This window comes from Alternaria alternata (genome assembly GCF_001642055.1).
Source record: "Alternaria alternata strain SRC1lrK2f unplaced genomic scaffold CC77scaffold_14, whole genome shotgun sequence".
NCBI lineage: Eukaryota > Fungi > Ascomycota > Dothideomycetes > Pleosporales > Pleosporaceae > Alternaria > Alternaria alternata.
This window is the reverse complement of record NW_017306203.1, coordinates 16,222-43,385: the sequence shown is the minus strand read 5'-3', so window position 1 is coordinate 43,385 and position 27,164 is coordinate 16,222. Positions and strand designations below refer to the sequence as shown.

Below are 27,164 nucleotides of genomic sequence, written 5' to 3'. Positions count from 1 at the left end.
GGACTAAAAGACAGGCGTAGACGAAAGAATAGTATATAATAAGAGCCAGTGCAAGCTTCATAGCAGTGCGAAAGGCCGTAGCGAAATGTAGAGACCTTACCACTCTAGATCCTAGCAAAAGTCAAAAACCCAAGAGCGGTTTGCAAGGCGAGCGAGCGTGTGGACCTTGTCGACAACAGCGACACATGGAATACTTGATTCGTGAGTGAATGTACAACATATGTCTTGTCTATCTCTGTGTGGAGAAATACTCTGTTCAGTAGGAAATTCCTCTATCAAGATACTTGCTGTCAGTTCTTACGCTACTCCACGAAATTAAAACAACACAGTAAGGAGGCCGACTCCTATTGTACATAGGAAAATTGTCCACCGGAAATGTTTTACATAATCAGTTCTTCCTTCCTTGGGAATACGTCTTCAGAACAAGGTACGTAAGGATCATTGTGAACAAGCTCATCGCAAGTCCACCAATCCAAGATGCCTCAGCTTCTTCTCGCATCTTGTCACCACTAACAAAGAGAACGACCCAAGCCCTATTACCCAGCCCCAAAACTGTTCCAGTGCACCAGCAACTTTCGTAGAACCCGATCAGCTCGAAAATAGAGCTTAAGATGATCCAGATGGCGTTGACGATGGCAATAGTTTTACCAAAAAATCGAAAAGCCACGGCGAGTCGAGGAATCCATTTGCTGCTGCGGGCGCCATTGTGCGTTACGCCCTCGGCTTGTTCCATGAGCTCTTTCTGATACCCAAGCATCACCTCGTGTGAGAGAAACACTGATGTCAGTAGAAGAACATGAGCGGAAGTAGCAAGTATGCCGTACCTAAACAGTACGAGTACAAAGTTAGTGCATGACTACGATATAGTCCGTGATAGAGCATTTCTTACAGTAGATAACTACCAGAGCGACAGCCGAGGCCACGCACCTCCGTCAGGTACGATATAACGATAGCAGACCCAGTGACACCCCACTGAAGAAATATAGCGATGGCATTAGAGACCACAAAGTTCCACACCCAGTCGGAGTTTCCTCTAACATCCTTCCACTGCATGTACGGTTGATCATCTTCGGAATTTGAGCCACGTTCAAGATGTGGGCCCTCTCCAAGATCTGAGCAATCTTCGGGCAAGGCTGGATTATTGTTGGTAGTATTGTGGCATCGAGTAGGGCTAGCTCGTGTGCGAGACGAAGCTGAATCGGGATCCGAAGCATGAGTAGAATTAGTTGTTTGAGCTTTCTGTGCAGATAGCAATTTGAGTTTGTCTTCAAATGCTCTAAGAACTCTGTTTCGTAGCTTTGGATAGGTTAAGATACGTGCATAGTTATAGACAGGGCCTTGATGGGCTTCATCCCCTTGAATTTTACCTAATAAGGCATCTTTCATCTTCCTTGACGGTAGTCGAATGAAGCCAGATTCGGCTTTCAGTGCTTTCACTTCTTTCACTGGGTCATATTTCCCGTTTATCCTCTCGCCTCGCAATGCGTCTTGTACCGTATTCGGTCGTGACTGCATTCCGACAGCCATCCAACCCAAGACTATCGGAATCAACCACGTCCATAGCGTGCCAGAAGAGAGCAGGAGAGCTTCGGAATGCTGACCGAGCGATGTAACATACGATCCAATGATGGTCAAAACCCAAGCACCGACTGCAAAAAAAGTCTGCGCAAAGAGGGAGAAGGTGTACGGTCGGCGAGTGTCATCGAGACGCCTTGCGAGAGGTACCCATTGGTCATGTAGCCGCTTTTCATCATCGCGGAATAGCTTTCGAAAGTCATCATCTTGAATCCTGATAGGACATTGTTGAGAGGCGCTAAGAAAGTGCTTCGCTGACACTATCGCTTCTTTCATGTCGGATGTTGGATGATAGTCAGATTTGAGTAGGTCAGTGAATGCTTCCGACGTGGTGCGTGCGTTCATGGCTGTAGACATAAGAGAGAAAGTCGTCAACATTGGGCTTCCAACGGCTAGGCAGAAGCTTTCGAAGTCCCCGGATGGGGATCCCGTCTCGTATGGAAGTTGCGCTGTCAGGCCTAGCCACGGTAACAAGTAGTTTGTCACACCGGATGTAAAGATTGGAAAATCAAAGACCTGCTAGGATTCAGCATTGAAGTGGGCAGGCTAGAGCACCTGTCGCTATACCATGGGGAAGTTCGATCTGCCGCAGTATGAATGACAAGTCTTCATATCAATGCCCCATGCATTCCATACATCCTTGACGAGTTCCACGGGCTTGTAGCCGTTCTGCGCGACCAGACCCGCGGCTATGTCTGTGAGGTTTTCAGCCTCGAGAAGGCGTCTTACACACTTTGCTGCCCATGATGAGCCTTGGCCAAGGGGCTCCAGGAAATTCTGTAGCTGGGAATCGTTCATGCTTTAGAGATGTGGAAATGAGGTCGAAATCACAAGCAAGTGCTTCCCTGCAATTTGAAAGGGCGACCTCGATAGATATCAGAGTAGGAACACCGATGATACGCTCTGCGCCTATGCGCGATCATCGGGTGCGTTGGCTTTCCGGTGAATGCATCAATCTCGCCCCAAGGACCAAGCTGACAGCCAGCCCTTGCGAGAGCTTCGGGTGGCGCAAGCATGTGATAGCCACTCATCAAAGCGGCTAAATATGCAGCCGCTGATGTGTTACGCACCAATCAGGGCGTCCTCTTCAGCTGATCATGGTATGTGATAACGCAAAAGCAACGTGCCACTCATGGTTTTGGCAATACATACAGCGCGAGGATGTAGAGGCAACCGTCAATAGGATATACCAAAAACACTACATATCTGTTAGCCGAGCAACTTACACAAGGCTGGAGGTATGCTCGCGACACCATTTAAATTCAACTTACTGGTCTCGTCAAGACAGATCTTTTCCAAGATCTCTCTGGATGTACTTTGTTGTTGCGGCTATTGCAAATCGTTATTCGCAGGCGGACACATACTGGTGAGCAAATCGCACACACGTAGAGAGACGAGGTAGCATTGTGTCTGATGTGCTGACCTTCAGGGCGGCTAAGCTAGAAGGAGCGTAGTCTTATCTGACGAGGCAAACCAGGCGTTCGGTGGTTGGCAGACAAGAACTCTTTCCATAGCGCGATAAAATCTCAATGTGATTAATTACCCTGCGTTCCTAGATAGACAGCTCCATGGTTACTCTAGCATCCCCAAACAATTGTCGTTCTACTTCTCATTTTCACCACTGTTTCTTTTGCTATCATCAGACAGATTGCACTTTAGCACAGGCACAGCAAAGTAGGCTTGATATATACATTAATTACTCATAATCATAAACATCATTTAAGCTTTAATCTCAATCCCCTCCTGTCCCTCACAGGAACTGATTGCCCCAAAATACCACAAATGAGCATCAATATCCACGCCAAAATCCCCCTCATTCCCCTTCAAGTTCAGGTTGCCCGTCAGCACATTGACGTCCGCCTCTTTGACAGCGACGTCATTCCCACTAGTAACATAGTACTCTGGTGAGATATGCCTGTACCCCAACAACGCAGGCGGCAACTTGGGCACCGGATCATTCTTGTGCGTAACACGGTACGTCTCTCCCTTACCCGTCGCAGTGATATAATCAGACACACCAGCGAGACCAATCTTGGGCGCACCATATGTGTACAAATCGACCGTCACACCAGTCGAGCGAAGATAGCCCGCTGCAAGACTAGCCAGTGCGCCACCCAGACTATGTCCCGTAGCCACAATCTTGTAGCTGGGATACTGCTTCCGAGCCGTGTCCAAAGCTGACAAGACGGGTTTCTGGGCTTCGAGCCACGAGTTCCAGAAGCCGAGCGAGGAGGAACATGTAGCGCAGATGGAGGTTGGTATCACGGGGAATTGCACGTTGGTGATCCAGTTGCGTACGCTCCGGCTGCCGCGGAAGGAAATTACGATGAGCTGGTTGGTTGTGTCGGTTGCAACGAAGCCGGTTACGTCGGAGGCGATGCTGTTCTCAAATTCAGAGAGCGTGGTGGTGTTTGCTGGTGGCAAGGGTCAGTATATTAGATCACGTACATTCCATGCTTGTCCGGAATTGAAGCTTACCTGCTTCTACGCGGGCGCAGTTTCCCTGTGGGCAGGTGACTTTGGTGTTTGGGCTGTTGTTGTTGCCGAGACAGTAGGCTGCGGCGGAGTACTCGGAAAAGAATTCCAATTGAGAGAGAACGGATGTTGACACGGCTAGAGGGTGTGGATTAGTTGGAGTCGGTATAACTTGCTAGTGTGGGACTATATACCTCTGCCATTGAGTTCGACGGGCACTGCGGTGACAGAGTGAACTGCACCGAGCAATAAAGCGCTCAGGCGAAGAAGGGAAGATGCCATTGCGAGGTGACTGATGTATTGCGGAATTGCCGGATCGACTCTACACAACAAGGATGCACCGACGGAGCAAACAAGCAACCCGATATCCACACGAGAGGAGGGGAGAGACCACACGCGAACGATCTGACCTGAATCTCACACAGAGGCGATGCGCGACAACCTATATACATATTCATTTCCACTAAAGTCCAACGGTCACACCTTACCAAGCCCAGCCCAACGGCTGAGCCTACTCCCGGCGGTCAAAGGTAAAAAGAATCTACCGTAGCTTTGATGTGTGGATGCATGCACCCCCCCCCCCCCCCCCCCCCCCCCCCCCCCCCCCCCTGGACAAGCGCCATCCTACACCCCGGTTCCCGTAGCTTTGGTGTGGGTGTGCCGATCTTGACCAGGATCCGGGATGGTGCCTGTGTGTCACACAACGTGGCTTTACTAAGATTAGAAAGTTCGCCGCTGGGCTCCAGATTCGCTCGCGCAAGCCACAAAAAAGGCGATTGCATTAACGCATAGACGTTGGGGTATGTGTGTAAGCCACAGGAACATGTTGTGTAGATGAAACTGGCTCAGCCTCGTTGATCTACTCATGCGTGGAGAAGGACTTGTTCTGCGCCGTCTGTCCTGCAGTCTAGGCAGAACTGTGTTGTTGGCGACTTGCTTTCTCTTCGGTGCTTGCCACCCCCACAATATGCCCGTCGCATCACTCGCGTCAACTGCCACTTCTTGGACATAATTAGTTGTCGCTGTTCGACGCTCGGCGCCTCTTTTTTGTGCACTGCACGCGACACGGCGAACGCATGATCCCGCACACTACCGCATGCAGCGTGCGTGCATGGAAGAGGGCGTTTACCTGTTCCTGTTTAGGCTGGACGAACACCAGCTTGTTTCCACGTCCAATGAACGGAGATACCGAGGCATGGAGGTAGAGTTCTTCTGACATCAGCATTAGACCTTCGCGTACCGGAGCACTGGAAATGGAGAATGCGATCTTCAGGTCGGAGGCAGTCTTACGGCCGTTATACTGTCGCTCAGCTGTTGTGCATCATGACTGTGTCTCCCTCACCGGTATCTTGAGGGGCTGGAAAGCGCACAATGTAGCTTGAATACAAGATGCGATGGCCATCGCGATTGATGGGGCTGAGAGTTGCGGGGTAAAGGCGTGACGTAGCCACACCATGCGCCCCAGAATCTACTTCAGGCAGGTACGTACCCATAGTAGACGACGAAACTCACGGAGCAGACCAAAAGCTCTTCACGCCCCGAAGTATGTGGTGTCGTGGAAGCAAAGTTCTTCGGTGTCAGCGCTTCTTTGCGTTAGTCCGCACTATGCTATGCGGGGTGCGCAATTGTCGGAACATTCGAAATGGCGGGCTAAATGCACCCCAATAAATGGCGTCTTTCCTGGGTCAGGCCGTCAGCGGCTAACGTATATCTCCGAATCCTTCAACAAGAGTCGCGTGCTTACTTGCAGGTATATCCAAAGTCAGCTGCCCACGGACATGACCAAGAAAGGAGACTAGATAATTGCCAGTTTTCCTGCTTTGGCAGAAGCGCAAAGATCCGAAGCATGTTCATTTCCACCCGCTGCGATTAGATAGCTGCGGAGCCCCACTTGTACCAATCAACAACCAGTCTGGCGCACTGGGTATATCTGTGCAACAGCAACAACAACAAGATGAACTGGAGGAAAATATGGACAAGAATGGAAACAGATATTTCTCAAGCTTTACTGCTTTGGGTCAATTGACGGGTGTTTTATTTCCACCGAGCGCGATAGATCGGAACTAGTCGCTAAAAGTACAGAACTCCGTGCTGCTTGAGTCGTGATGTGGGGGAAAGAACGCGAAATCGCAGAACCACATGGTATCGCAAGACGTGCACAGGACGTGCACGGTACAAGGGCAAACACGGTGAATAATCGGCAAAGAAAATATGGCATCGCGGCATCTTCAGCCCTGTCGCTGGCTCGACGCGGCGTCCAAGGGGGGATTGAGGCTCTCCCGCACGCAAGCCTAGCCCTATCTGCGACCACGTTTGACAAACGGCACGGGCCTACTGCGGTGGGACGAAAGGCTTGACGAGCATTTCACTGAATCTGGAATCTTTGTTAGTACAATCTGAATCGCGATACGGTGTGCTGGATACCCACTTCTCGAGCTTCTCCTTGCCCCGCACCTCCTCGACCAAGAGCGGCATCTTGACCACGTTGAACTCATCGTACAGCTCCTCAATCTGATCCAGGTACTTCTTCTGCATCTTCCGTCGCGCATTGCATTGCTCGCAGGGATTATCTTGCTTGGGGAACAGCAGCTGGTTGACAACAATGGAGTGTGTGTCAATCTCGTAGCTGTTGAGTTCCTGAATCATGCGTTCCGTCTCGTACAAGGACAGGAACTCGGGGATGCAGACACACACAAACGTCGTCAGATCCGCATCCTTGAACTGGCCGTTGACCTCGCCGATTGTTTCTCGCAGGTTCTCCATCTTCTCGACCAGCTCGTCCATGTTCTGGCCGTTGGGCAGGCGGCCGGAGGCGCCAAGGAAGGAGTTGAGCATGGGGCCGAATTGGCGAGAGAGTTGCGAGACTTTGGACAGGGCCTTTTCCATGACGGTGGGGAATTGCAGGAAGCGGAGTGTGTGGCCCGTGGGTGCCGTGTCGAAGATGATGACTTCGTAGGACATGGACTTTACTTGCTTGAGCACTTCGGCAAAGGACATGGCCTCGTCAACACCGGGGATCTGTTGTCGGTAGTCAGTCTCCATGTCGTGGGGACATGTTGTGCCACACATACGCTAAAGGCCAGATCTTGCATCATGCTGCCCATGCCACCCAGGCCAGCCATGGGATCTTGGCCCTCTTCCGCACCGCTAGCTAGCAGATCCTGTATACTGCCATTGGGGTCGATCTCCATGGCACTGAGGTTGTCGAAGCCGTTGACGAGGCGCGCATCCTTGCCGAACTTCTGGTTGAAGGCATCTGAGAGGTTGTGCGCAGGGTCGGTAGAGATGAGGAGGACAGATTTGCGGTGCTTTGCGAGCTGGATGGCGAGAGAGCACGATGTCGTCGTCTTTCCCACACCACCCTTTCCGCCGACGAATATCCACCTGAGCGTCTTCTGGTCGAGGATGGACTGGAGCGTGGGCGCCATGTCGGCGTCGATGAGCGCGGTTGAGGCCATGTTTGCGATGGTTGCGAGCGTGTGTCGTATCGTGGAAGCTATATCGTCTCTCTGCACGGGTGGCTGTCAGTGGAATCCTTTGCAGCTCAAACATGGCGCCTGCTTCCCGAAGCTTCGGAGGGGCAGCGCAAGCGCCCACCCTTCGAAGCGGCGCAACGCCCCATTCCTTCTTTTTGGAAGACTGGGGAAACTTACATATGCGTGAACACAATATGTCTACAGGTATAGTGAGCGATGATGTTCTGTGTTGACGGTGTTGCAGGTGGAACCAGACGCGCAAGAAAGTTGACGGAGTGGGATTGCGGGCAGGCGCGTCATGCGTCACTGCACAGCCACATGTGGCCGATCCACTTTGCCCGCCCCATTACCCAAACTGTCGACCCAGACTCTTCACAACAAATCTCGCTACGGCTTCTTTTGTGACCTTAACATGCACCACCTGTGATTATAGACATATCGAAGCCTCCAAACAACTTACACGACTCGCAGCAAGAACACTACTCGAGCCAGGCCTGACGTCGACCGCCTTGTCCATGTCAACGATGGAACCGTGTTACCGACGGTAATGGTACCATATCGCTAGAGCAATTCTCATCAGGAGACTACACTAGAGTAGGCTTGTCGGATCGGTACTTACCATGTCCCTCGCTACAGCTCCGGCGCCGCTTATCGTCAGCATCTCAATCGTACGATCGGCTCCAATGTCCTCCACTAGGTAAGCAACCGACAGGAAAAGAGGCCATGTCATTCCAAAAGCCAAATCGCTACTAATTGTGACGAGGTTCCCCGCTTCGACTAAGTCGGAGAAGTTGAATCCTAGGTTCGAGGGAGGGAACTTGGTGGTAAAATGCATAGCCGGTGACATCTTCAGCTGTAGTTCACGAGATCTAGGTATGTTCACTAAACCCCCGATCAGTACGCGCTTTCAACCAAGGTAGATAACGTTGAGACTCACTTGGGCCAGCCGAAATTTTATGCTGGGACCCGTATTGATTACCTTTCCGCAACGCTTCAAGGTTGTTCAATGTCTGCCTCATCTCGCCAGAGCCTATAACATGGATCTTGCACGTCAAACCCGCTTCATCCCATGTCTGCAAATTCGGTGCAACATCCTTTTGTAAAATATGCGCCATGTCGATGTTACCATTCTCGCCTAGGTTGGACACCGTAGGTGAAGGAACGATGGGGTTGCCATCCATCATGATCTTGATAAACCGCGTATCTGTGTGCTTGCTAGCGTACTCCCGCGCTTTGAAAACAGTCCCATCACCATTCTCGTGCGATTCTGCAGTAAGCCACTCGTTTCGTACAGGATATGGGTCGCATACTCCATCTTAAGGTCTCCTCCTTCGTCAAGGCTCTAGAGATCCTCGAGGAAGAGCCGACCGGATGCTGCCTCCTGTACTGAAGTCACACTAATCCGGTGCAGTTCCACCGACGCCCGCTTCAGCGCTCTTTTGACATGGGTGACTGCGGGCCGCGTAACGACCATATTCGCCTGCCCCATCGCGCTCCGTCCACCAACAGGATCACTCAAAGAACCATCCGGGCGACGCAGAAAGTCACGTCGATCAGCATCTGGTTTTGATGTGACGTTGAAACCTGCTCTCTCGAGACCAAGTGTGTTTAGGTATTCAAGATGTCCACCTCCATGTATGAGAACAGGATTGTTCGGCCAATCCTGGTCAAGCAGCCCTCAACCGTAGTCCTCGACCTCATTCAAAACACCGATGATCCAGTCGGAATAGGTGTTATGGAAAGCACAGGCGCTGAATCTTGCTTGCATCCGTGGTTGAAGGTTGCTGTTGTTGGTATCGGATTTATCTATCCTGCCTCAGGCATACAAGGCATCCATTCCTCCTTACCGTATCTCGTACGAATGCTCACGTCGAAAGAGCGATCGGAACAATTGAATAGCGAGAACCGAGAGGACAGGCTCGTTACAACAGCCCTGGAAACCGGCGTATTCTGGATAATACATGAAACACCAGCCTCTCTGTTTGCCGTATCCGAGAGAAATGTATATTAAACTCGTATTCACAGAATAATGCAATCTAGCAGAACTACAAGCAATTACCCGAAAAGCTTGAACAGGGTAGATCTAGGCTTGTTTTCGAGGGCAAAGCTGTTCAGCAGATACTTTTGAGTCTCACGTATCTTGCCCGCTCTACAGGTCTGAGTCGGATTAGCGAATAGAGGACAACTAGAAGCGACAATGTCTTCGCGCTGAATTAGAAGGGATAATGTCTCTGCGCTGTGAATCGAAGCCATGCAACGGCATTTCAGCTCCTGCTTTCAGCGTACTATAGCTAAAACGTTGAAGGTCGGACTGTCGGCATAGGTTTTTCCGTCAGATCGAAATCTGGATCAACGCTAGTAACAGTGGCTGTGCGCCACTTTGCTCTACAAGCACTAGTACTTTCACAGCACAAGGGTAATGACTCGTACGCTTTGAAACTCATTGTAATAATCTCTACTACGTTCTCGAAGTAGATGTAAAAGCCGCCTTGAGACAACAAATCTCATTACAGATAGGTATAAGAGCGCCAACATCTACTGCTTCTACATATCATTCTCTTCTCTGCATATTTCTTACCCCATATACTCATTCCACATCAACATCTCACCCTATACCTTCATTTCTCATCATTCAACACCATGAAACTCTCACTTCTTATGTTTGGAGGTGCTCTCTGCGTGGATGCCGCAGTCCTTCGCAACCGCGCAAGTTACGCTGTGAAAGGAAAGCCTGAGGGATTCGCCACTGGAGTCACTGGAGGTGGTAAAGCAGCTTGCCAAGTGCCATCCAGTGTAGCTCAGTTGACGACGTGGCTCACGGACAATGTTGCCCGTTGCATCGTTATTGACAAAGAATACAACTTCAAGGGTACCCAAGGCAAGGCTGTGGAAAACGGTTGCAGGCCAACGTCAAACGCATGCCCAGGAAAGGGTGGCCAGGACGCCATCAATCTCAACAACTGGTGTCAGCCCAAATTCGCTGGTGCGGGCGTCAAGACTATCCAGGTATCCTACGATAAAGCAGGTCTTTACGGGATCAACATGGGCTCGAACAAATCACTCATCGGCGTTGGCAACAAAGGTGTAATCCGTGGTCGCGGCCTGCGGATTGCCAAGGCCAAGAACATCATCATCCAGAACATTCACTTTACCGAGATCAATCCTCAATACATCTGGGGAGGTGATGCTATTGCCACGGATGCAGGGTCTGACCTCCTGTGGGTTGGTACGTAGATTCTGTTCACCGAAAAGAAATTCCGCTAACAGACCAGATCACTGCAAGTTCTCCCTTATCGGTCGCCAGATGTTTGTAGCCGGAACTGGTGCCGCTGGCCGCATTACGCTATCCAACAACGAGTTCGATGGTCAGACTAGATGGTCTGCTACTTGTGATAACCGCCACTACTACGCCATCTACCTCGATGGCTCAGCCGACAAGGTCACAATGAAGAACAACTATATCCACCACACCAGCGGTCGAAGCCCCAAGGTGGGCCAGAACACATTCCTCCACGCAGTCAACAACTACTGGTACTCCAACTCTGGTCACGCATTCGACAACTTGGCTGGTGGAAAGGTCGTGGCTGAAGGCAACTATTTTCAATCCGTTACCACTCCTCTGCTCGAGAACAAGGGTGCTTTCTTTGGATCGCCGTCAACCAGCGCTAATACGGCTTGCAAGACGGGCCTGGGACACAACTGCCAGATGAATACGTTTGTCTCCAGCGGAAAGCTCGGTGGAACTGATACCGCATTCATATCTACCGTCAAGGGCCAGCCCATTGCCTCAGTCTCAGCAGCTAGCACTAACATCAAAAACCTAGCTGGTGTTGGTCGGATTTAGGCGCTGAACATATGGACACTCCTGCAACGGTGGGCTCTTGAGATCATGTCAATGACATTTTTACTTCTCTTCACATGTACATTATTATAAATCCTTGTTGTATGGGCTCTAGTCCTCAAAACAATCACTTGTTACCACTGGGGATTATATCCGTAATTGTCTACTCCACTGGACTGACGCGCCAAGCGCTAGCAACCCGTCGTTCTGAGGTCGGGTGCTAACATGGAACATTACGCTCCCAAGGCACTAGGCACTGCCGTGCCAGGGTGACACCGAAGAAACGACCTCGTTTTACACTGCTCTGCCACTCATGTTCGATCTTGCAGTGCTTTTGTATGTCGGATAGACAATTCAATACTCTACCACCCAAATATCTAGGAATCGTGTCTTAGAACCGACAATAGGATGCGCTGGGAACAAAAAGGGAATAGATAGGTGGCGACGCACTTATCTGGGGAATGCGACATGGCGCCGAAGCTCTTGGTCTTTGCGACAAGGTCGACACGCTTACGCCTGGCATAAGAGCTGGTGTTGTTGTCGTCTCCAGTAAGCGGCGTCCTTCTCATTCTTTCAATCAGCTTGGGACTACGGTGCTGCAGTCGTCCCCTGCGGATTTGGACTTGGTTATGGTGGATGACAAGACTCTGAAGCCGGATTAGCAGTTGGTGGGTGTGGATGTGGGCAGGGTACATGTTAAGGTGCAACAAGATTCGCGCCGCATTATGAAGGACTTGAAAATGTCAGCGTGAGGCGATGGTCATGCAAAGGGGCGAAGATCTCGTTCCGATACTGGAGAAGATGCAGCAAACTTGTTTTCCTAGTGTTTACATTTGAAAGAATAATATCTGGAGAAAGAGAGGAAGAAGTCATTACAGAGCTCTTCCTGGGAGCCCATGCAATACAGATAGATGTCCAGTAATAACCCTAGTGGCTACTTGAGTTGCGCAACCATTCATTGTAATGACCCGCCATCGTATCCTCCAAAGGACGATACTTTATCTTTAGCTCGAAAACGCTCCTGCGATTGTCGACTTTGAACCCTATTCCAATGTTCTTCGAAACCCACTTCATGGACAACCCCATGAATGGTCCCGCAGCATAGACCATCAGCTTGGGCAAGTTTCGCGTAGGCAGAACATTAGGCGTCTTGTGAGCAGAACGGACGGCATTTGCCATTTCCAGCAAGCTCAAACTACGGTCGCTAGCGATGATGAATCTACCTTTTGTAGTTGTATCTTCCCCCACAATGACATGTGCCTCAGCAACGTCACGCACGTCCGCTACCGGGTAGTGTAGATCGGCGACGCCCATTTTGTTCTCGCCGCGATACATGGCCTCGAGCATGTACAGGGAGCCTGAAGCGGATTCAGGGGAAAGAGAGGGGCCGACGACGAGGCCTGGGTTTATGACGACAATTTCCCAGCGGTCTTGCGCTTCGTACATCTTCCAGGCTTCTCGCTCGGCGGCGACTTTGGAGAAGCTGTACGGGTTCGTGGTGGCTGTGCTTGTGGTGTTCCAGTATCTCTCCGATAGCGTTTTGTTCTCCATTTTGTGGATGTCGATGCTGTCGCCGTACATGGCCACGACTGGATGATTGTTAGCAGGGCATTATGGTTTGTGGCATAGGATCACTTACTTGAGGACGTCAAGACCACTCGTTTGACGCTCTCTGTATCGTTTACGGAGACGAGAACATTGCGAGTACCATTCAGAGCTGGTTCGACGCAGTCTTTCATACCATCTTTGATCTGCTGTGGTACTAAGAAAGGTGAGGCGATGTGGTAGACAGTATCGCAACCCTGCATCGCCTGGAAGAAAGAGCCGTGACTCAAGAGATCAGCTTCGAACAAGGTGAGCTCGTCCGGGTACTGAGTTTGGAGATCGAGAAGAGACTTGCACTTCTTCTTATTGGCTAGACTGCGAACGGTAGTGTGAACGTGGTGGCCATGTTCAAGAAGTAATTTGACAACGTAGAGTGCGATAAAGCCAGTACCTCCCGTTACTAGCGCGGTCTGCGTCATCTTACAATTGAGTGAATAAGCTTGAATGGTTTTGGTAGAGGATTCGATGCGGAGGTGGAGAGTGAAGTGGACGACAAATTGGGTTGGAGGCCATGGTGTTGTCACCAATTGACCTTATATCCAGTTTGAACCGGCACATTGTTGCGCCATCTGCGACTCGCACATGGGTCCTTCATGAGAACCCCAATGCGCTGGTTGACATGTATGCATAGGGGAGGTGAAGCATTTCCGGGACGTCCTTGCACGGGGAGTACTCTAGCTTCGGGCTGACTGTCGGGCACGGCCACCACATTATACCGAGACCGTGCCAATCAGAATGTAAGATACGTACCGTCAAACCTGACGTAATCCAGCACGGACTCAAAAGCCACGATGACCGCGGCTTCTCGTTGTTCACTAATCGTGCCTCTGGTACTCTGAACCAATGAACAGCACCCAAGTACCGATTTTACGTGCTAGTGCCAGACCAAGCCTACACAACCTGGAGATAAAAGGCGTTTGGGAGATAAAATCCACTGTCGTCGCCTTACGATCCTTACCTAATCGCCCGAGTGCAAGCATTGGCTGTCGACTGCGGACTGATACATTCAACCGCTGCGACACGATCAGTACGCTGAACGCCCAGCCCTCGCCGTGTTTGAGTCTAATTTGCGAGAAACTTCCTTTTCTAGCATAGCTAGAGATGGTGAAGTTCGCTGTTTGGTCATTGCTCAAGATGTAACTTCAGCACTGCGACCGGCCAAACTCGAGTTTCCGACACGAAGGTGATGGGGCGACCAGCGACATCGACTGGTTTGCACATGAGTGTTGATGTTGAGAGATGAGTACACAGCTCCTTAACCATATAAAGCTTGCTGGTAGCTCAACAATCATAACGCATCGGAACTTGTATCTACAGTACTTTCAGCATCTTGGAAGTTGATCAAATCATCGCGACTGCACTTCGTTACCATTTTTTGAGCATGAAGATCTTTATCTCCTACCTCCTCGCTGCTGCTGCTGCTATGGCCGTTGCAACACCTATGTAAGTCACTATTACGATGTCCTCCGAACACTAGACTAAGACCTTCCTGAATAGGCCTGCAAAGACTGGCATGTCCAATGGCGCATCGCACCTGCATTTGGCGCAAACTTCCAGGACGAAGTTCGTCGATTTGAACGAAACCCGAATCGCTTACCGACACTTTGGCAAACCGTCGAAGAATCCTCTCGTCTTCGTGACCCATTACCGCGGCAGCATGGACACATTGGATCCTCTTCTTGTGAATACCATCGCGGAGAATCGCGAGGTGATTCTGCTGGACAACACCGGTATCGGCCACAGTGGTGGTAGCGTTCCTGCAACCCTCGACTCTATGGCTGCAACGGTGGTGAATTTGCTGGCGGCCATTCACGTGCCCAAAGCCGACATCCTGGGCTTCTCCATGGGTGGAATGATCTCGCAGATTATCGCAATGGATTACCCCCAAGTGGTAAACAAGCTGGTCCTAGCTGGTGCGCGACCGGGTTACGGTCCAGATGTTTTCCAAACAGCACCAGACGCTGGCATGGGACCTGGTGGCGAGCCCGATCGCCAGCCCACCGAAGAGTACATGCTTGGTATCTTCTTCTATCCGTCAAACACAAGCAGATCCCAAGGAAACCTTTGGTGGAACCGCATACACGAACGTCAAATGGAGGGCGAGACGCGAAAAGACTTTCTGGTCGGTGCGGGTGTTGCAGCCCAAATCACGGCGATGACCGCCTTTGCATCGGACCCTCGGCGGTACGCTCAGTTGGCCAACGTCACTGTGCCCTTGTTGGTCACGAATGGGAAAGACGATATCCTCATGGGGACGGGTAACAGCTTTGTGCTTCAGCAGCGACTGCCAGACGCCCAGCTGCATCTTTATCCTGATTCAGCACATGGCCATCTCTTCCAGTCTCCTGTAAAGTATGTGAAAGAACTTGAACGGTTTCTGGATTGCTGAGCATTGCGGAGGTGAGTCGTTGCTAGACGGCTATCTGTGTACGATATGGGTGGGCGTGCTGTAACCTGAGTTGTAATTCGAATTCCTTTGTATTTTAGTAACGCGCGTCTGAAGTCTCCACTCTTACACCACATATTGTCTCTGTGCTTATGAGCGTCTCTTACCATTTCGCTTGCTGTCCAAGGGCAGGCTCTGTAAGAACGTCTGTCATTACTTCGAAATAATCAGCATTTGTTGCCGTGATCCGGTTCGTACAAAGATGATTACAAACGTCTTTGATTGCAATTTGTGTCTTGTAGCTGGTGGCAAATAGCGGGCTGGCATCGTGTACTGCCAAGGGCCAAGGCACCGTACGCCGAAACCAAAGGCAGTACTGGTTAGGTGGCTTCCGCGATGTCCGAGATGTCCGAGAAACTGCTCCGTTGGAATATAGTTATATAAACAAGCTGTTCTGTCTCGATAGATTAACATCCTTCAACTACACCGTCCTCCTCCTGATATTCTACCTGTCTACGAGCCGCTATCATTTTCCAAGATGAAATTCGTTCTAAGCCTCTCTATGCTAGCCGCCTTGCCAATCCTGGCGATTGCTGTGCCGTTGGAACGGTCGTCCGAAGCTATCCCTCAAGATGTCAGCAAGCGTCAAGCTGCTTGTGGAGGATCGGTGAGTGTTGCCTTATCTAGTGACCTTGCAAAATAGCATCTCTCTTTGAGGGTCTCGTCGGACGATAAAAGGAAAACGGCTGATAATAGTGCGACGTCTAGAACTATCCGAGCCGCGGCGGCATGTGCTTGATCTGTGAGCCGGGTATACAATGGGGGGTCTCATGCTTTGATATCAATAGAGACGGAATAGTTGATCCGGGCGAGTGTGGACAAGCCAATTGCTCCGCGTAGTAGATAGTGTAAGCCTTGTATGTGGGTAGCTAGCACAGGCGTGTTCGACTAGAAGTCTAAATCACACGTACGTCACGATCGCCTAATTATTCAAACACTTTTTCATGTACATGTGATCGATATGGACGATAATACGCTCTCAGCCCTTGCACCAAGAAACGCAGTACAGCGAGAAGTTGCGAGTTTTGGAAGATGGACTCAGAGCGGTCCAGGATTTTCGCAACATCTCGCAACTCCGAGTAAGTATGATAATCCAACAGATCCTTCGTTAGACCTTTGGGGCAAAATTAGCTCATACATGCCAGATCATGATGCAATGTTCTTACAGATTGGTGTCGACGAGAAATGTGAGGATCAGAGATCGGTCCCAGCAGACTATCAGGTAAGCTATGACGGCATTAAGCTCCGTGTGAAGAGATCTCCTATATCGAAAGGATCTCTGCGCGAGAAGGTCAGTGGAATTCCCTTGTTACAGTTCGGTTGAGGAAATAGAAGAAGAAGAAGGGGAAGAGTAACCTTTGAGGTGGTTGGGTATTTGTTTACCAAGGGGATGGTTTTTTTGGCATGTAGCTTATTATGATAGAGAAGCAAGCCTCTTAAAACAAGATTGCACGATAGCACGGTCTCACGCCAGATCCTGGGCACTTTGAGACTCCTCTAGCCAGGAGAACTTTGACCAAGTGTAGAAGGTCTTGACGAGTAAGAGACACTGCCAACAATGACAGCTTAATTTTTGAACTATCTTCTACGTGAACGTAAAAGGCTCCAAAAGACCGTCCGACTTCCACAGCTTTCCATCCATGATTCCGTCTGCTGGTATATACGCAGGAGCGACTAATTTCCACTTAGCGCCATCTGGCCGAACGATCATAGGCAGGTTGCACCCTTGAATGAGGGCGATCGAATCGCCAATTTCGATGCTTCTCGACGCAATGCCTAGACGGCCGTCTTGCGTTTCGAAAAGCTTCTTGCGATCAAGTGTATAACAAAGACCTGTGTGCAAGGTGAAGCTGTACTTGAGAAATCCCTCTGTGGAGTGCTGATCAACTCGACGTCCAAGAAGTCCCAACAGCATTGATCTCTGTTTTCCTCCTTTGGCTTCACTTTGCACCTGCTTCCGATGGTTGTCTTGCCTCAGATCTAGTGGGTTTCTCTCTTGTTTCCAGATATCCAGAAATAGTGACTCGAGTAGACACAGATACTGGTGAACAGGTACGTCGTTGCGAGTATGGAGGGGCTCAGCGAGTTTTTCGGTCAACGTGTTTGCTCCAACTAACAAAGGAGTAGCGGCGAAAGTAATGTGCTCCCGAAACACGACATCGACAAGCAGACCGCAAGCAAAGAGCTCTCGCCCTTGTATTGAGGGCTGGACTTCGCTTGAACCACTAGCTTTGTGGTATTTCCACTCTGCAACTTTGGCGATGTGTTGATAATCTGACCAGTCCGGACTCCAACTAGGCAAGTCATATGTCGAGACTCCTGTAAGACCTTCGAAGACATGAAGGCTACGATCTGTCTGGATTGCTGATGCACTCGCTTCCCGGTATATACTCTCGACAGCTCTCAGGTAATCTGGAGCTTGTAAATAGGCTTGGAAGCGCTGGAACACACCATATAGCGCGAAGACCTTATCGCGGGGCTCAGACGCCTCGTGGCTACGAGCGTGAAGCAGAACTTCGGAGATTGAAGGAGGTATATTCGGCTCAAGAAAACCATTCGAATCATCGAGACGTGATTGGAAGAACCCCAGTAGCCGTCGATGGAGAGTAGTAACCCGTTCATATTCTAACCGCAGGGAGGCAACCTCTGCAGAATCCTGACCATGGTGAATTTGATGTAGCGTTTCCGAATGTGGCATCAGAAACACCGATCTGATATCCACGACAGCCTCTGCGCCTAAAAGTATGAGACAGCGTCGGGCAAGCGCAATTTCCTGCAGAGGCCATATGCGAGTGAAATATGGCTGCTGAATCAATCGACGTAAGGGGGGTATTTCATACCAGGCCACTGGAGTCTTGATGTTATCATACAGCACTAATGCATGATTTCTCCAACTCACCATTTCGAAAAGCAGAATTCAACGGTTTTCCTAGTGACCTCCCAAGCTCAACGTGACCAGGCCAGACGACTACTTGAATAGCATTTTCGTAGATAGTAGCCATCATAGCGACTTGGTGGCTACGCTCTCGCTGGATTCTCTGTTCTGGGGTATCCTCCTCCTGGAAGCCTTGATTGATGCAAATAGCATCGATCCAATAACATCGAGCTGTTCTCGTGCCGAGACTCCAGTCTCGTCTTCGCAATTCGTAAAGCAGGTCATAACAGCTTTGTGTAACCCATAGCCACTTAGAGCCACAAGCTACATGCTGCACCAGATCTGCGGTGCCCCAGGCATAAGAGATAGCTTCATACTTGGGACTGTCATCCAAACATGCTTCGTGCAGGCTGACCTTTAGCATGTTGGGATTGAGCGTCGGACCGCAAGCGTGCTTGCATCTATCGCTCTCGCGATAGTCATCACAGCGCTCCGAGGGATCGTCAGCTCCGTTATCGCGATTTTGTTCGACTCTGGGTGATCGGAACGTCCGTGATGGTTCGACTCTGAGTAATCGTATCGTGCGTGATGGTTTGTCTTCCAGGGAATCATACTGGTATAGATACGGGCACTTGGGGTGCGGTGCTTCTGGCTCCGTCAATGAGGAAGCGATATCAGTCATGGCGCTCTGTCTGCATTGAGGGAAACACTATGTAGGTTGGGACAATTAGGTTGTTACGCAGTCAGAGGCTGAGACAAGTTGCACAAAAACAGGTTTTTCAACCGAGTTAATGCCTTTTATGCATGGCGCATGCGAGGCTGAGCCAGTCACTTGATCTCGGGCCTAGCGGCATGTTCAGCTCGTACCCCACTGTCTTTCTTTGGTGACATTTCAGCTGCCAAGCTCTCGCGTCATGAATGCATCAACGCCGTCGAACTACACTTGATAGGCCGATTGAACGATCTAGTAAGCCTGGAATTCTGTTTGTCGATCGCCTTGAGTATGGGGGATTTGATTGGGTATGTTGGAGATGCTCAACGCCAAAGACCAGGAGAGAAGAACGGGAAGGATGTGATTCATCTACTCTCAACACAGCGTCACGGCAACAGACTTTGAACAGCGACAAAAGCATCGGCCATCACACTCCAGATGTGTGTCCTGTCACATCTTCATCCCCGCAACCTTGCCCTTCTCCGGCTCACCCTCTTCGTTCTCGTATAGCGGATTGACCTGCACTTCCCTCACCCATAACCTGAAGGACTTGTCCAGCGTCTTCCTGTTCATGACCGCGCAGTCCTTGATCTCCTGCGCGCTCAGATACGACACCGCTTCCGCATCACCCCCCGTAATAGCAATCGCGCGTTGCAATAGTATGCAGTTCTTCTGAGTATATATCGCCCGATACACAGCCTCTTCAATGCTCGCTCCAAACGTTGTGAACCCATGCTTGTGCTGCAGCACCACCGGGTTCTCCGGCGAGAACCGCGCTGCCAGAGCTGCACCAAGCGTCGCATTCTTGATCAACAAGTCATGCTCCGACGGCGCTCGTGCCGTCCCATACAGACTATCCATTGTGAATACCGAAGCACCGCCCTGGCCAAGGAAGCCAGCCATGTGAAAGACCGGTCGCACAGGATGCGGCTCCCGCGCACCATGTCCCACGGTGAAAGGAATGACATCCTCTGAATGGGAGTGCACCACACAGTTCACTTTTGGGAACCGTCGCAATATCTCGCCGTGTATGTAGCGCTCGCTGTAGCCTTGTGGCGCGTCGGGGTCGACAGGTGTAGAGTCCTTGACCCAGTAGGATATGAAGTCGCTCATGTTCTTGACGAGCGCCGGGGCGCCGGGATCGTATGCGGCGATGATGTATTGCTCTTTGTTGAGCGGGTGTCGCACGGATATGTGGCCGAAGGCATCGACGAGGCCATGGTGGTGGAGGATGTGATTTGCGCGAATGAGCAGACGCAGCTGCTGCTGGAGTTGAGGTGGAATGGACATCTTTGGATGTCGAGATCTGCGCTCTCTAGGCTGGTTCTCTGGGGCGGTCGCAGTTTCTGGCGTTCTTGGCGATGGCGGTCCGGTCTTGAGCGATTCGGCCTTGAGTGACTCAACTCTAGCCTCTTCGATGATCGAGAGTTCGCGCTCTTTTGATGGCTGCAGATACCCGCGGAGCTGTGTTGGAGTGGGTGGATGAGATGCTAGAGCACGCGGATGTGAGCTCTCGGCGTCACTTTTACTCTTTTCAGCGGCGCAAACGTTGCAGAGTACCATCTGTGTTTTCAGCACTTGTATGTGTGCATCTTGCTCAGCCTGCGAGACGGAGGCCTTGACTTATGAGGTTTGCAGGCGATGTTTCAAGGCGCTGGCGGGAATAGTAGCGTTTGAAACCGCGGACGCCTTGGAGTTGCTAGCTCTTTGACTGACTTCGAGTAGTGCGTCGCAAAGTCGACAATGATAGCCGTAGAGGAGTTGCGACTGTCGAATAGTAGCTTGCGCCTGGTGCGCGCGACAAACTCCTACATCGTGACATGCTGCTGGATGGGGTCGCGGAGGTGTTGCGGGGAGGGAGTCGGGCGATTGGGCGATGATGAGGGGACCCGATGTTTTAGCGCAGTTAGACTTCCCGCCCGCGACATCCTTCCGATCCTCACCGACCCCACATCGTGCTGACGCTACTGACCACCCCCTCCGATCTTGGATCCTGGAACGAATGCTGCGAACATTCGGGAACAAAGTCCAGAAAAGCGACGTCTTCGCTGTCTCGTCAGGCTCCATCCGATCAACTTTGTTTTGCCACCCACCGCAAAGCCTTGAGTGGGATGAGTGCCCAATACATACTGGCTGGCATCGCAGCCGCAGGACTAGTGTTTTGGTATGATTTCAAGAGCTGGCAAAGCTTCGGTTCGCGAACCTTCACGTATTCGTAAAGTGCGGTTGCTAAACCGTCGCAGGAACCGGAGGCACGCCACCCACGTTGGAAGGCTACATCAAGATCCGGCGATGGGGACTTTACCTGCTATACACGCGCCAAAACCTCCTAGATGCGTCACCCATTCCTGACTCAGGGATATCCTACATAAAACCGCAGAAGATTCCAAATCGCGTTGGCCGTAGACCTGGGCTCACGCGCTGGACACTGCCCCAACGCCAGTTTCCAGAGAAGATAACACCCGGTGCCTCCGCTACACTTCACAATCTGATGCGGGAGTTTGCGGATGCGAAAGCCTACTCGAAGTATATCGAGACAGGCCCAAGTAAGACTGAGGGTGGCACTGGCTCAGCCATCTACGTCAAACCAGATGTCAAGACCATCAACCCCGTCGCACACAAGATCTTCTTCGAAGTAGCGCATGTACACCCAGCAGAGAATTCATTGCATGTGTACGTAAGCCCACAAGACGCGAAGCTCGTGATGAAGAGGGGCTGGGGACAGCGCTTTCCAGTGACTTGGCTGGCACCGCCGAGCTGGATCATGGTGTATGCGCCAAGGAACGAAGATGAAGTTGAGATTGTGAGGGAGATAGTCCGGGCTGCTGTATGCCATGCGGTTGGGATGAATGTCGATGCTGAAGTTTAACGGAACGCATGCGGGAGGATTATGTTACCTGATGACGTTGAAAGATATTGTCTTGCTGAGTTTCCTGCAGTCCAAGTTCGGATATCGTGTGTCGAACGGAGGAATACCCGCCCGTGTCATCGGTTGATTAGTATCAGGGAGTTGGGCGCCTCAGATTGACACAATTTATCGCACAGAGAGCCACTCTGCTTCAACCCACTGCATTCAAAATCTTTACCACTTGGGAAACCAACATGAAATTCATCTTCCTAATTCCCATCATCCTCGGCCTGGCTGTCGCTGGGCCAATGTCACCACTTGACCACGACGGAAATGTACTGGAGCGCCAATTGCCAGACCCGGGAAAGGCATGCACTCCTGAGCAAGAGAAAGTACGTATGCGCTTGACTGTATGGCAGCGAGGCGTATTGTTCGTCTTCGTTTTCACTATTGGAGCTAGAGGCTGACCAGTAGGATTAACGTAGATTTGTGCTGCGAATGGATGTGGTTGTTGGATCCACGGAAATGTGAGTGTGGACCATTGTTCCAATTTCAAGCTCCAACTTTCCTAAGATGAGAACGTATTGCTAACAAGATTGATCTAGCTCATATGTATCAACGTAAGTACAATTTCTTCTGCCGTCGTGCGCGGCTCTGTCACCGACCGATGGATGATATTGACATATCTTGCAGTGTTAGGGGGGATAACCCTGACTGTGAGGCAACTTATGGCACTCTTGCAAGGGTTCTTATCTGCTTTATTTCACCCGACTTGAGGGCTTGGGGTTAGGATTCTAGACGGTTCCGGTCAATCGGTCCCACGTGCTGTAGTATGATACAAGGGCTTCAAAGCACGTCAACCAGTGAATCAACATGATGCATCTGGTAGTCAGTTATCTTCTAATATCACGAAGAGACACTGCTGTCTAATCCTTAAAGGCTCTCTCGCGCTGCCACATTATCATAATCTACCTAGGTACGCATATCATCGACGTGCGCTCATATTGACGAGGAGCCATCTCAAGTGATTCGATGAGAAGGTCATGAATCTGACAATGAGCTGAGTGTCTCGGTATCGAAGGTCGTCATCGTGCAGGTGTTTGCGGAATGTCTGGGCACGGCATTGGGGAAGCGGAGAACCGGCGTCAGGCACTAGCGTCGTTTGAATGACGGCGCCCGCCGCTTCCGTTGCAACTGCATCTCACTCACTCTAGCACTAGCATACATACTTCGGATTGCGTGAACGGCCCTGCAGCATGGTACCAGCTTGGTATCTCATGTTAAAAGTGGTCATGCCTCGCTCATCTCTGCACCGTCTTGCTCTTTTATCGCAACCTACAACTTCTTACTATGGGTAGCGTCGACACAAACCTTAAAGTAATCGTCATTGGCGCCGGTACTTATTCGTTTCCACGACACTAGTGACGCTTACTGACACGCACGCAAAGGCCCTGCCGGTTGCGCGCTCGCTCATGGTCTCAAGAAAGCTGGCATCTCCTTTAGCATATACGACAAAGGTGCTGACGTCTTTCGACATCGTCATTGGGCCTTCACCCTGGGTTGGGCACGGCCGTACCTATTCGATCTCATCCCTGAAGAGCTTAGCAAGCAGATCAACTCATGTCAAGTCGACCCGTACGTCGACTGCGAGGCACTCGGCGAAGATCGGATCGTTATCTACAACGGCCAAACGCGAGAAGAAGCATTTGCATTTCCGATACCAAAAGCACGGGAGATCAACATCCGAAGATTGCGCATACTATTAGCCGAACGACTAAATGTCAATTATGGCAAGAGCTTCTCGTACTATGAAATGAAGGATGATGGTGGGGTCAGAGTGCACTTCGAAGACGGCTCCAGCGATGAAGGCGACATAGTCATCGGCGTTGATGGCGCAATGTCGAAAGTCCGGCGGTGCCTCATACCGAAGGATGGCAATATGGATACACTCCCATTCGCTTTGATGAACTTCAACGCCTCGTACACCGCTGAGCAAGCGCATTTCATCAAAGATCGCCTCCACCCACTCGTAGATATAGCGATCCACCCTGCAGGCCACTATATCCGTGCCAATGTGCTCGATATGCCGGATGAAAAGGACGCAAGCACTTGGACCTTCCAGATCCTGTCGACGTGGCCGCTGAAGTATGTTGAAGACCACGACAATGAGACGGATCGTCTGAAGCGCCTCAAGGCGCACGTGCAACGAGACGGATGGGCGGAGCCCTACAAGAGCGCGATCGAATGGATACCAGAGGACACAACGGTATTACGCGATCAACTCAAGATATGGAAAACGGTTCCTTGGGACAATCAAGACGGACGAGTGACGCTGTGCGGCGATGCTGCGCACGCTATGACCTTCCATCGTGGGCAAGGCGCCAACAATGCCTTCTACTCCGCGCATTGCTTCGTCGAAGCGCTGAAGAGCGTGCGGAGTGGGAGCGCTTCTCTCAAAGATGCAATCACGGCTTACGACGAAAGTATCTGGAAACGCGGCGCAAACGAAGTGCAGATCTCCAAGGCGCAAACGTTCTTCACGCACGATGGGTTGGACAACTTCATCAATAGCCCCGTCATGCAGTTGGGGACGAAGCCAAGTCATGCTGCGAAAACAGAGGGCTATCAGTAGCTTGTGAGCCCATTAGTCCGCGCCCACAAGGTACGGTTGGCTTTTGGTCCTTGTTCAGCTCACATCTTTCCGTCAGTAGTAGATTCTAAGTAGAAAAGTTAATTTCGAGCTTCAGTTATCGTTGTTGATTGACTTGTACAATCGCGTGTAGTCGTAAACTGCATGTGGTTCTAGCGCAAACAGGCAGCTCGCTTGTGTAGTACGCTACATGCTTCTGCGAACTGATAAGTAAGTTTTGCGGGAGAGTAAGGATGTTGACAAGATGGAGATAGCATAGCCAGGAACATGCTGTTTGACGTTGGAGACTAACATGCTAAGCGAACGAAAGCTGCAGAATGAATGCGCATCGCACTTGTCTGTATTTAAGAACACTAAGGACAATTCGAGAATCCGGATGAGAATGTTACCGTTACACCATGCACCCCGGCAGGCTTGGAATGACGCTACCCTGCCGTGGATCCACGGCGTGCATCACCGACAGCGGAATAAGCCGCAAGTGTCGCTGGAACTACCAGTGACAGGTTAGGGTTATCGCGATTGCCTATGACAACAGAGAAGCTCGTCGCACGCTCGTGAGCAGCGCATACATGCCGTAGCGACATTAGAAGAAAAAAAGAAAGAGTGGCGAGCACAACGGGACGACTGCGACTGATCCAGCCTGCTTGACGTTGAAGAATTCTCAACAGATGCGGCTCAAGCGGCTGGTTTTGGTGTGGCTGCACGGATCTAGAGCCGCCACATGGAGATGACCGAGACGACGAAAATCACTTACAACCACTATCCCGGGAAACCTGCCCAGTTCTCAGTCTAGAAGGCATTTTGCGGGTCCCCAATCGCATCAATCATAGAGAGAATCAAGTGGCATCATGTCAGGCCCCCAATCTTCGAGTCAGGGCTCAACCGCTGTGGAGACGGATCGAGGATCCGAGGATCATTTCGCTCGCTTGTTGCCCGCCTTGCGGAAAATCCTTCCCCCACACAGGCTTTCAGCCTGCCCCTGCATGACATGGCGCCCGTCCCGGAGTCATGTCCACCCCTATGGCAATGGACACGCAGAAAGTTTGACAGACTACATAGCCGTCTCCCCGGCATGATGGATTTCGAGTTGGGCCGTCTTCAACACTACCATCCTGCTGACAACCATGGCGCGAGAAGATCGATCTGGAGAATTCACCGGCGTCTTGGGCTTCTTCATCTGTATCTGCACCCTGCTGGTACTGCTTCGATGCTACTGCAAGCTGGTTATCGTGAAGAACTTCGCAGCCGATGACTACTTCTCTGTCCTTACCCTGGTATCCTTCTTAGTCTTTTGTACCTCCGCACTGCTAGGTATCCAAAATGGAACCGGCAAGCGACGATATCTCATCCCAGACGAAAAGTATCCCGTAGGCATGAAGGTGTGTAGTACAACGTCTACAGCGTATTCCATGAGGCTAACAATCTAAATCAGTGGTGGTGGACTTGCGAGCCTACTTACGTTGCTACGAACTTCTTCCTCAAGTGCAGCATCGGCATCTTCCTGCTGCGTATTGCCGTTGACAGAACTCATCGCATCATTCTTTGGACCGCCCTGATCGTCATCCAACTCTACAGCGTGTACTTCTTCTTCATCTTTACCTTCCAATGCTGGCCTGTCTCGTTCTTCTGGGAGCAGTTCCGTGGCGGCAAAGGCCAGTGCATCCCCTCTAATGTCGTCGTGAACTCGTTCTACGGCTACTCTGCGTTGTCCTGTGCCACGGATTGGACGTTTAGTATCGTTCCAATCTTCATTGTGCACAAGTTGCAGATGAACAAAAAGAAGAAGATGACTGTGGCTGTCGTCCTTGCTTTCTGCGCTATGTAAGCTTCTTCCACCTCTAGTGTGTTCTTTGCATAGCATGCTAACTCGACACTAGCGGCTCTACTGCAACAGTCGTCCGCATTCCGTTCATCAACGGTCTTAACGACATACCCGATTTCCTCTACTCTACCATCGACGTCGCAATCTGGTCCACCTGCGAGACCGGAATCGGCCTTGCCACCTCCGCCGCCGCGACTCTCCGCCCTTTGCTCCGCCAAGTCTTTGGCGACATGTCGACGCATGATAGCACCTCGCGCAAACACTCACGCATGTGGAATTCGGGTCACCCGTCTCGTTCTGGGTACCGGGAACACGCCAGTCGGAATACTGAAAATGATATTCAGCTCAGCTCTCATGATTCAAAACACCACAACCACACTGTTCATGTTGTCGGTGGCGATGGGTCGAGTCCGAGTGGGAGCACGATCGAACTGAACAAGGAATGGGAGCAGGACAAAGACAGCGGGCCGACTGATGCAGGTGCAGCGGGTCACAAAGGGATTATGAGAACGGTCAAGATTACGCAAATGTAGAACGAGGTTAATGTGTATTAGAAAGTATTGCGCGATTAGAGGGATTCGCTAGAGCATAGACGTTTTTCCTTGGCCCATTGTATCTCGTGGAGATTGACACTGTGTGCGAACTGTTTCTTGTATCGTTAAGCTCACCCCTGTGGCGCGCAGGGCGGGCGCTAGCCGCGGCAGCCTTGCCTAAAAGACGCTAATCTTCGGGGGCTCCGCGAACATCTTGAAGCTCCTCCAATCTATATCTCCCACATCCTTATGGCCAATATCACAACGGGCTTGAAAAAGTGCATGTCTTTCCTTTTACGACTTTCA

The 27,164-nt window shown here is 50.9% G+C and overlaps 12 protein-coding genes across 12 annotated transcripts; 6 read left to right on the top strand and 6 right to left on the bottom strand.

Moving 5' to 3' along the window:
- Nucleotides 1-196: 196 nt before the first annotated feature.
- CC77DRAFT_1021685 (hypothetical protein) lies at nt 197-2,461 on the bottom strand. The gene is made up of 3 exons (XM_018525307.1): nt 2,143-2,461; nt 890-2,091; nt 197-824 (listed from the first exon to the last, which is right to left on the bottom strand). Exons 1-3 carry the CDS (start codon nt 2,371-2,373, stop codon nt 389-391), a joined length of 1,869 nt encoding a protein of 622 aa, XP_018384204.1. The 5' UTR covers nt 2,374-2,461; the 3' UTR covers nt 197-388.
- A 756-nt stretch (nt 2,462-3,217) lies between these two features.
- Nucleotides 3,218-4,446, bottom strand: CC77DRAFT_1021683 (alpha/beta-hydrolase). The gene is made up of 3 exons (XM_018525306.1): nt 4,245-4,446; nt 4,054-4,188; nt 3,218-3,989 (listed from the first exon to the last, which is right to left on the bottom strand). Exons 1-3 carry the CDS (start codon nt 4,330-4,332, stop codon nt 3,295-3,297), a joined length of 918 nt encoding a protein of 305 aa, XP_018384203.1. The 5' UTR covers nt 4,333-4,446; the 3' UTR covers nt 3,218-3,294.
- Nucleotides 4,447-6,381: 1,935 nt separating this feature from the next.
- CC77DRAFT_939441 (ATPase get3) lies at nt 6,382-7,508 on the bottom strand (the record flags this gene model as incomplete). Its single annotated transcript, XM_018534673.1, has 3 exons — nt 6,382-6,424; nt 6,479-7,068; nt 7,122-7,508. 3 exons carry the CDS (start codon nt 7,506-7,508, stop codon nt 6,382-6,384), a joined length of 1,020 nt encoding a protein of 339 aa, XP_018384202.1.
- Nucleotides 7,509-10,166: 2,658 nt separating this feature from the next.
- Nucleotides 10,167-11,367, top strand: CC77DRAFT_965788 (pectin lyase-like protein; the record flags this gene model as incomplete). The annotated part of the gene is made up of 2 exons (XM_018535720.1): nt 10,167-10,752; nt 10,799-11,367. Coding segments are annotated over 2 exons (1,155 nt in total), but the record flags the coding sequence as incomplete, so codon positions are not given.
- Nucleotides 11,368-12,280: 913 nt separating this feature from the next.
- On the bottom strand, nt 12,281-13,609 carry CC77DRAFT_965786 (dihydroflavonol-4-reductase). Its single transcript, XM_018535719.1, has 2 exons — nt 13,007-13,609; nt 12,281-12,956 (listed from the first exon to the last, which is right to left on the bottom strand). The coding sequence occupies exons 1-2, from the start codon at nt 13,389-13,391 to the stop codon at nt 12,295-12,297; spliced, it is 1,047 nt and encodes a 348-aa protein (XP_018384200.1). The 5' UTR covers nt 13,392-13,609; the 3' UTR covers nt 12,281-12,294.
- Nucleotides 13,610-14,353: 744 nt separating this feature from the next.
- CC77DRAFT_1010030 (alpha/beta-hydrolase) lies at nt 14,354-15,742 on the top strand (the record flags this gene model as incomplete). The annotated part of the gene is made up of 3 exons (XM_018523622.1): nt 14,354-14,415; nt 14,470-15,324; nt 15,661-15,742. 3 exons carry the CDS (start codon nt 14,354-14,356, stop codon nt 15,740-15,742), a joined length of 999 nt encoding a protein of 332 aa, XP_018384199.1.
- A 2,630-nt stretch (nt 15,743-18,372) lies between these two features.
- Nucleotides 18,373-18,729, bottom strand: CC77DRAFT_898875 (hypothetical protein; the record flags this gene model as incomplete). Its single annotated transcript, XM_018533556.1, has 1 exon — nt 18,373-18,729. A coding segment is annotated over one exon (357 nt), but the record flags the coding sequence as incomplete, so codon positions are not given.
- A 729-nt stretch (nt 18,730-19,458) lies between these two features.
- CC77DRAFT_913407 (arad-like aldolase/epimerase) lies at nt 19,459-20,508 on the bottom strand (the record flags this gene model as incomplete). The annotated part of the gene is made up of 1 exon (XM_018533651.1): nt 19,459-20,508. A coding segment is annotated over one exon (1,050 nt), but the record flags the coding sequence as incomplete, so codon positions are not given.
- Nucleotides 20,509-21,116: 608 nt separating this feature from the next.
- CC77DRAFT_1062708 (hypothetical protein) lies at nt 21,117-21,874 on the top strand (the record flags this gene model as incomplete). The annotated part of the gene is made up of 2 exons (XM_018528557.1): nt 21,117-21,198; nt 21,249-21,874. The coding sequence occupies 2 exons, from the start codon at nt 21,117-21,119 to the stop codon at nt 21,872-21,874; spliced, it is 708 nt and encodes a 235-aa protein (XP_018384196.1).
- A 117-nt stretch (nt 21,875-21,991) lies between these two features.
- CC77DRAFT_171564 (hypothetical protein) lies at nt 21,992-22,734 on the top strand. Its single transcript, XM_018530443.1, has 3 exons — nt 21,992-22,245; nt 22,339-22,380; nt 22,459-22,734. Exons 1-3 carry the CDS (start codon nt 22,108-22,110, stop codon nt 22,627-22,629), a joined length of 351 nt encoding a protein of 116 aa, XP_018384195.1. The 5' UTR covers nt 21,992-22,107; the 3' UTR covers nt 22,630-22,734.
- Nucleotides 22,735-23,061: 327 nt separating this feature from the next.
- Nucleotides 23,062-24,595, top strand: CC77DRAFT_1096034 (FAD/NAD(P)-binding domain-containing protein). The gene is made up of 2 exons (XM_018529821.1): nt 23,062-23,249; nt 23,302-24,595. Exons 1-2 carry the CDS (start codon nt 23,204-23,206, stop codon nt 24,483-24,485), a joined length of 1,230 nt encoding a protein of 409 aa, XP_018384194.1. The 5' UTR covers nt 23,062-23,203; the 3' UTR covers nt 24,486-24,595.
- A 552-nt stretch (nt 24,596-25,147) lies between these two features.
- CC77DRAFT_965771 (hypothetical protein) lies at nt 25,148-26,915 on the top strand. Its single transcript, XM_018535718.1, has 3 exons — nt 25,148-25,882; nt 25,936-26,324; nt 26,381-26,915. Exons 1-3 carry the CDS (start codon nt 25,628-25,630, stop codon nt 26,856-26,858), a joined length of 1,122 nt encoding a protein of 373 aa, XP_018384193.1. The 5' UTR covers nt 25,148-25,627; the 3' UTR covers nt 26,859-26,915.
- The last annotated feature ends 249 nt before the right edge of the window (nt 26,916-27,164 follow it).

What these genes read in the sequence shown, in the direction of transcription:
- CC77DRAFT_1096034 (XM_018529821.1), top strand. Translation starts at nt 23,204, where the DNA reads ATGGGTAGCGTCGACACAAACCTTAAAGTAATCGTCATTGGCGCCG. An exon ending in AGTAATCGTCATTGGCGCCG is followed by an intron (nt 23,250 to 23,301) that starts GTACTTATTCGT and finishes ACGCACGCAAAG; the next exon opens with GCCCTGCCGGTTGCGCGCTC.
- CC77DRAFT_965786 (XM_018535719.1), bottom strand. Translation starts at nt 13,391, where the DNA reads ATGACGCAGACCGCGCTAGTAACGGGAGGTACTGGCTTTATCGCACTC. An exon ending in AGTGGTCTTGACGTCCTCAA is followed by an intron (nt 12,957 to 13,006) that starts GTAAGTGATCCT and finishes ACAATCATCCAG; the next exon opens with TCGTGGCCATGTACGGCGAC.
- CC77DRAFT_965771 (XM_018535718.1), top strand. Translation starts at nt 25,628, where the DNA reads ATGGCGCGAGAAGATCGATCTGGAGAATTCACCGGCGTCTTGGGCTTC. An exon ending in AGTATCCCGTAGGCATGAAG is followed by an intron (nt 25,883 to 25,935) that starts GTGTGTAGTACA and finishes AATCTAAATCAG; the next exon opens with TGGTGGTGGACTTGCGAGCC. An exon ending in GTCCTTGCTTTCTGCGCTAT is followed by an intron (nt 26,325 to 26,380) that starts GTAAGCTTCTTC and finishes ACTCGACACTAG; the next exon opens with CGGCTCTACTGCAACAGTCG.
- CC77DRAFT_1021683 (XM_018525306.1), bottom strand. Translation starts at nt 4,332, where the DNA reads ATGGCATCTTCCCTTCTTCGCCTGAGCGCTTTATTGCTCGGTGCAGTT. An exon ending in CGTCGAACTCAATGGCAGAG is followed by an intron (nt 4,189 to 4,244) that starts GTATATAGTCCC and finishes CACACCCTCTAG; the next exon opens with CCGTGTCAACATCCGTTCTC. An exon ending in CTGCGCCCGCGTAGAAGCAG is followed by an intron (nt 3,990 to 4,053) that starts GTAAGCTTCAAT and finishes CCTTGCCACCAG; the next exon opens with CAAACACCACCACGCTCTCT.
- CC77DRAFT_1021685 (XM_018525307.1), bottom strand. Translation starts at nt 2,373, where the DNA reads ATGAACGATTCCCAGCTACAGAATTTCCTGGAGCCCCTTGGCCAAGGC. An exon ending in GCAGATCGAACTTCCCCATG is followed by an intron (nt 2,092 to 2,142) that starts GTATAGCGACAG and finishes GAATCCTAGCAG; the next exon opens with GTCTTTGATTTTCCAATCTT. An exon ending in CGCTCTGGTAGTTATCTACT is followed by an intron (nt 825 to 889) that starts GTAAGAAATGCT and finishes CGTACTGTTTAG; the next exon opens with GTACGGCATACTTGCTACTT.
- CC77DRAFT_171564 (XM_018530443.1), top strand. Translation starts at nt 22,108, where the DNA reads ATGAAATTCATCTTCCTAATTCCCATCATCCTCGGCCTGGCTGTCGCT. An exon ending in GCACTCCTGAGCAAGAGAAA is followed by an intron (nt 22,246 to 22,338) that starts GTACGTATGCGC and finishes GGATTAACGTAG; the next exon opens with ATTTGTGCTGCGAATGGATG. An exon ending in GTTGTTGGATCCACGGAAAT is followed by an intron (nt 22,381 to 22,458) that starts GTGAGTGTGGAC and finishes AGATTGATCTAG; the next exon opens with CTCATATGTATCAACGTAAG.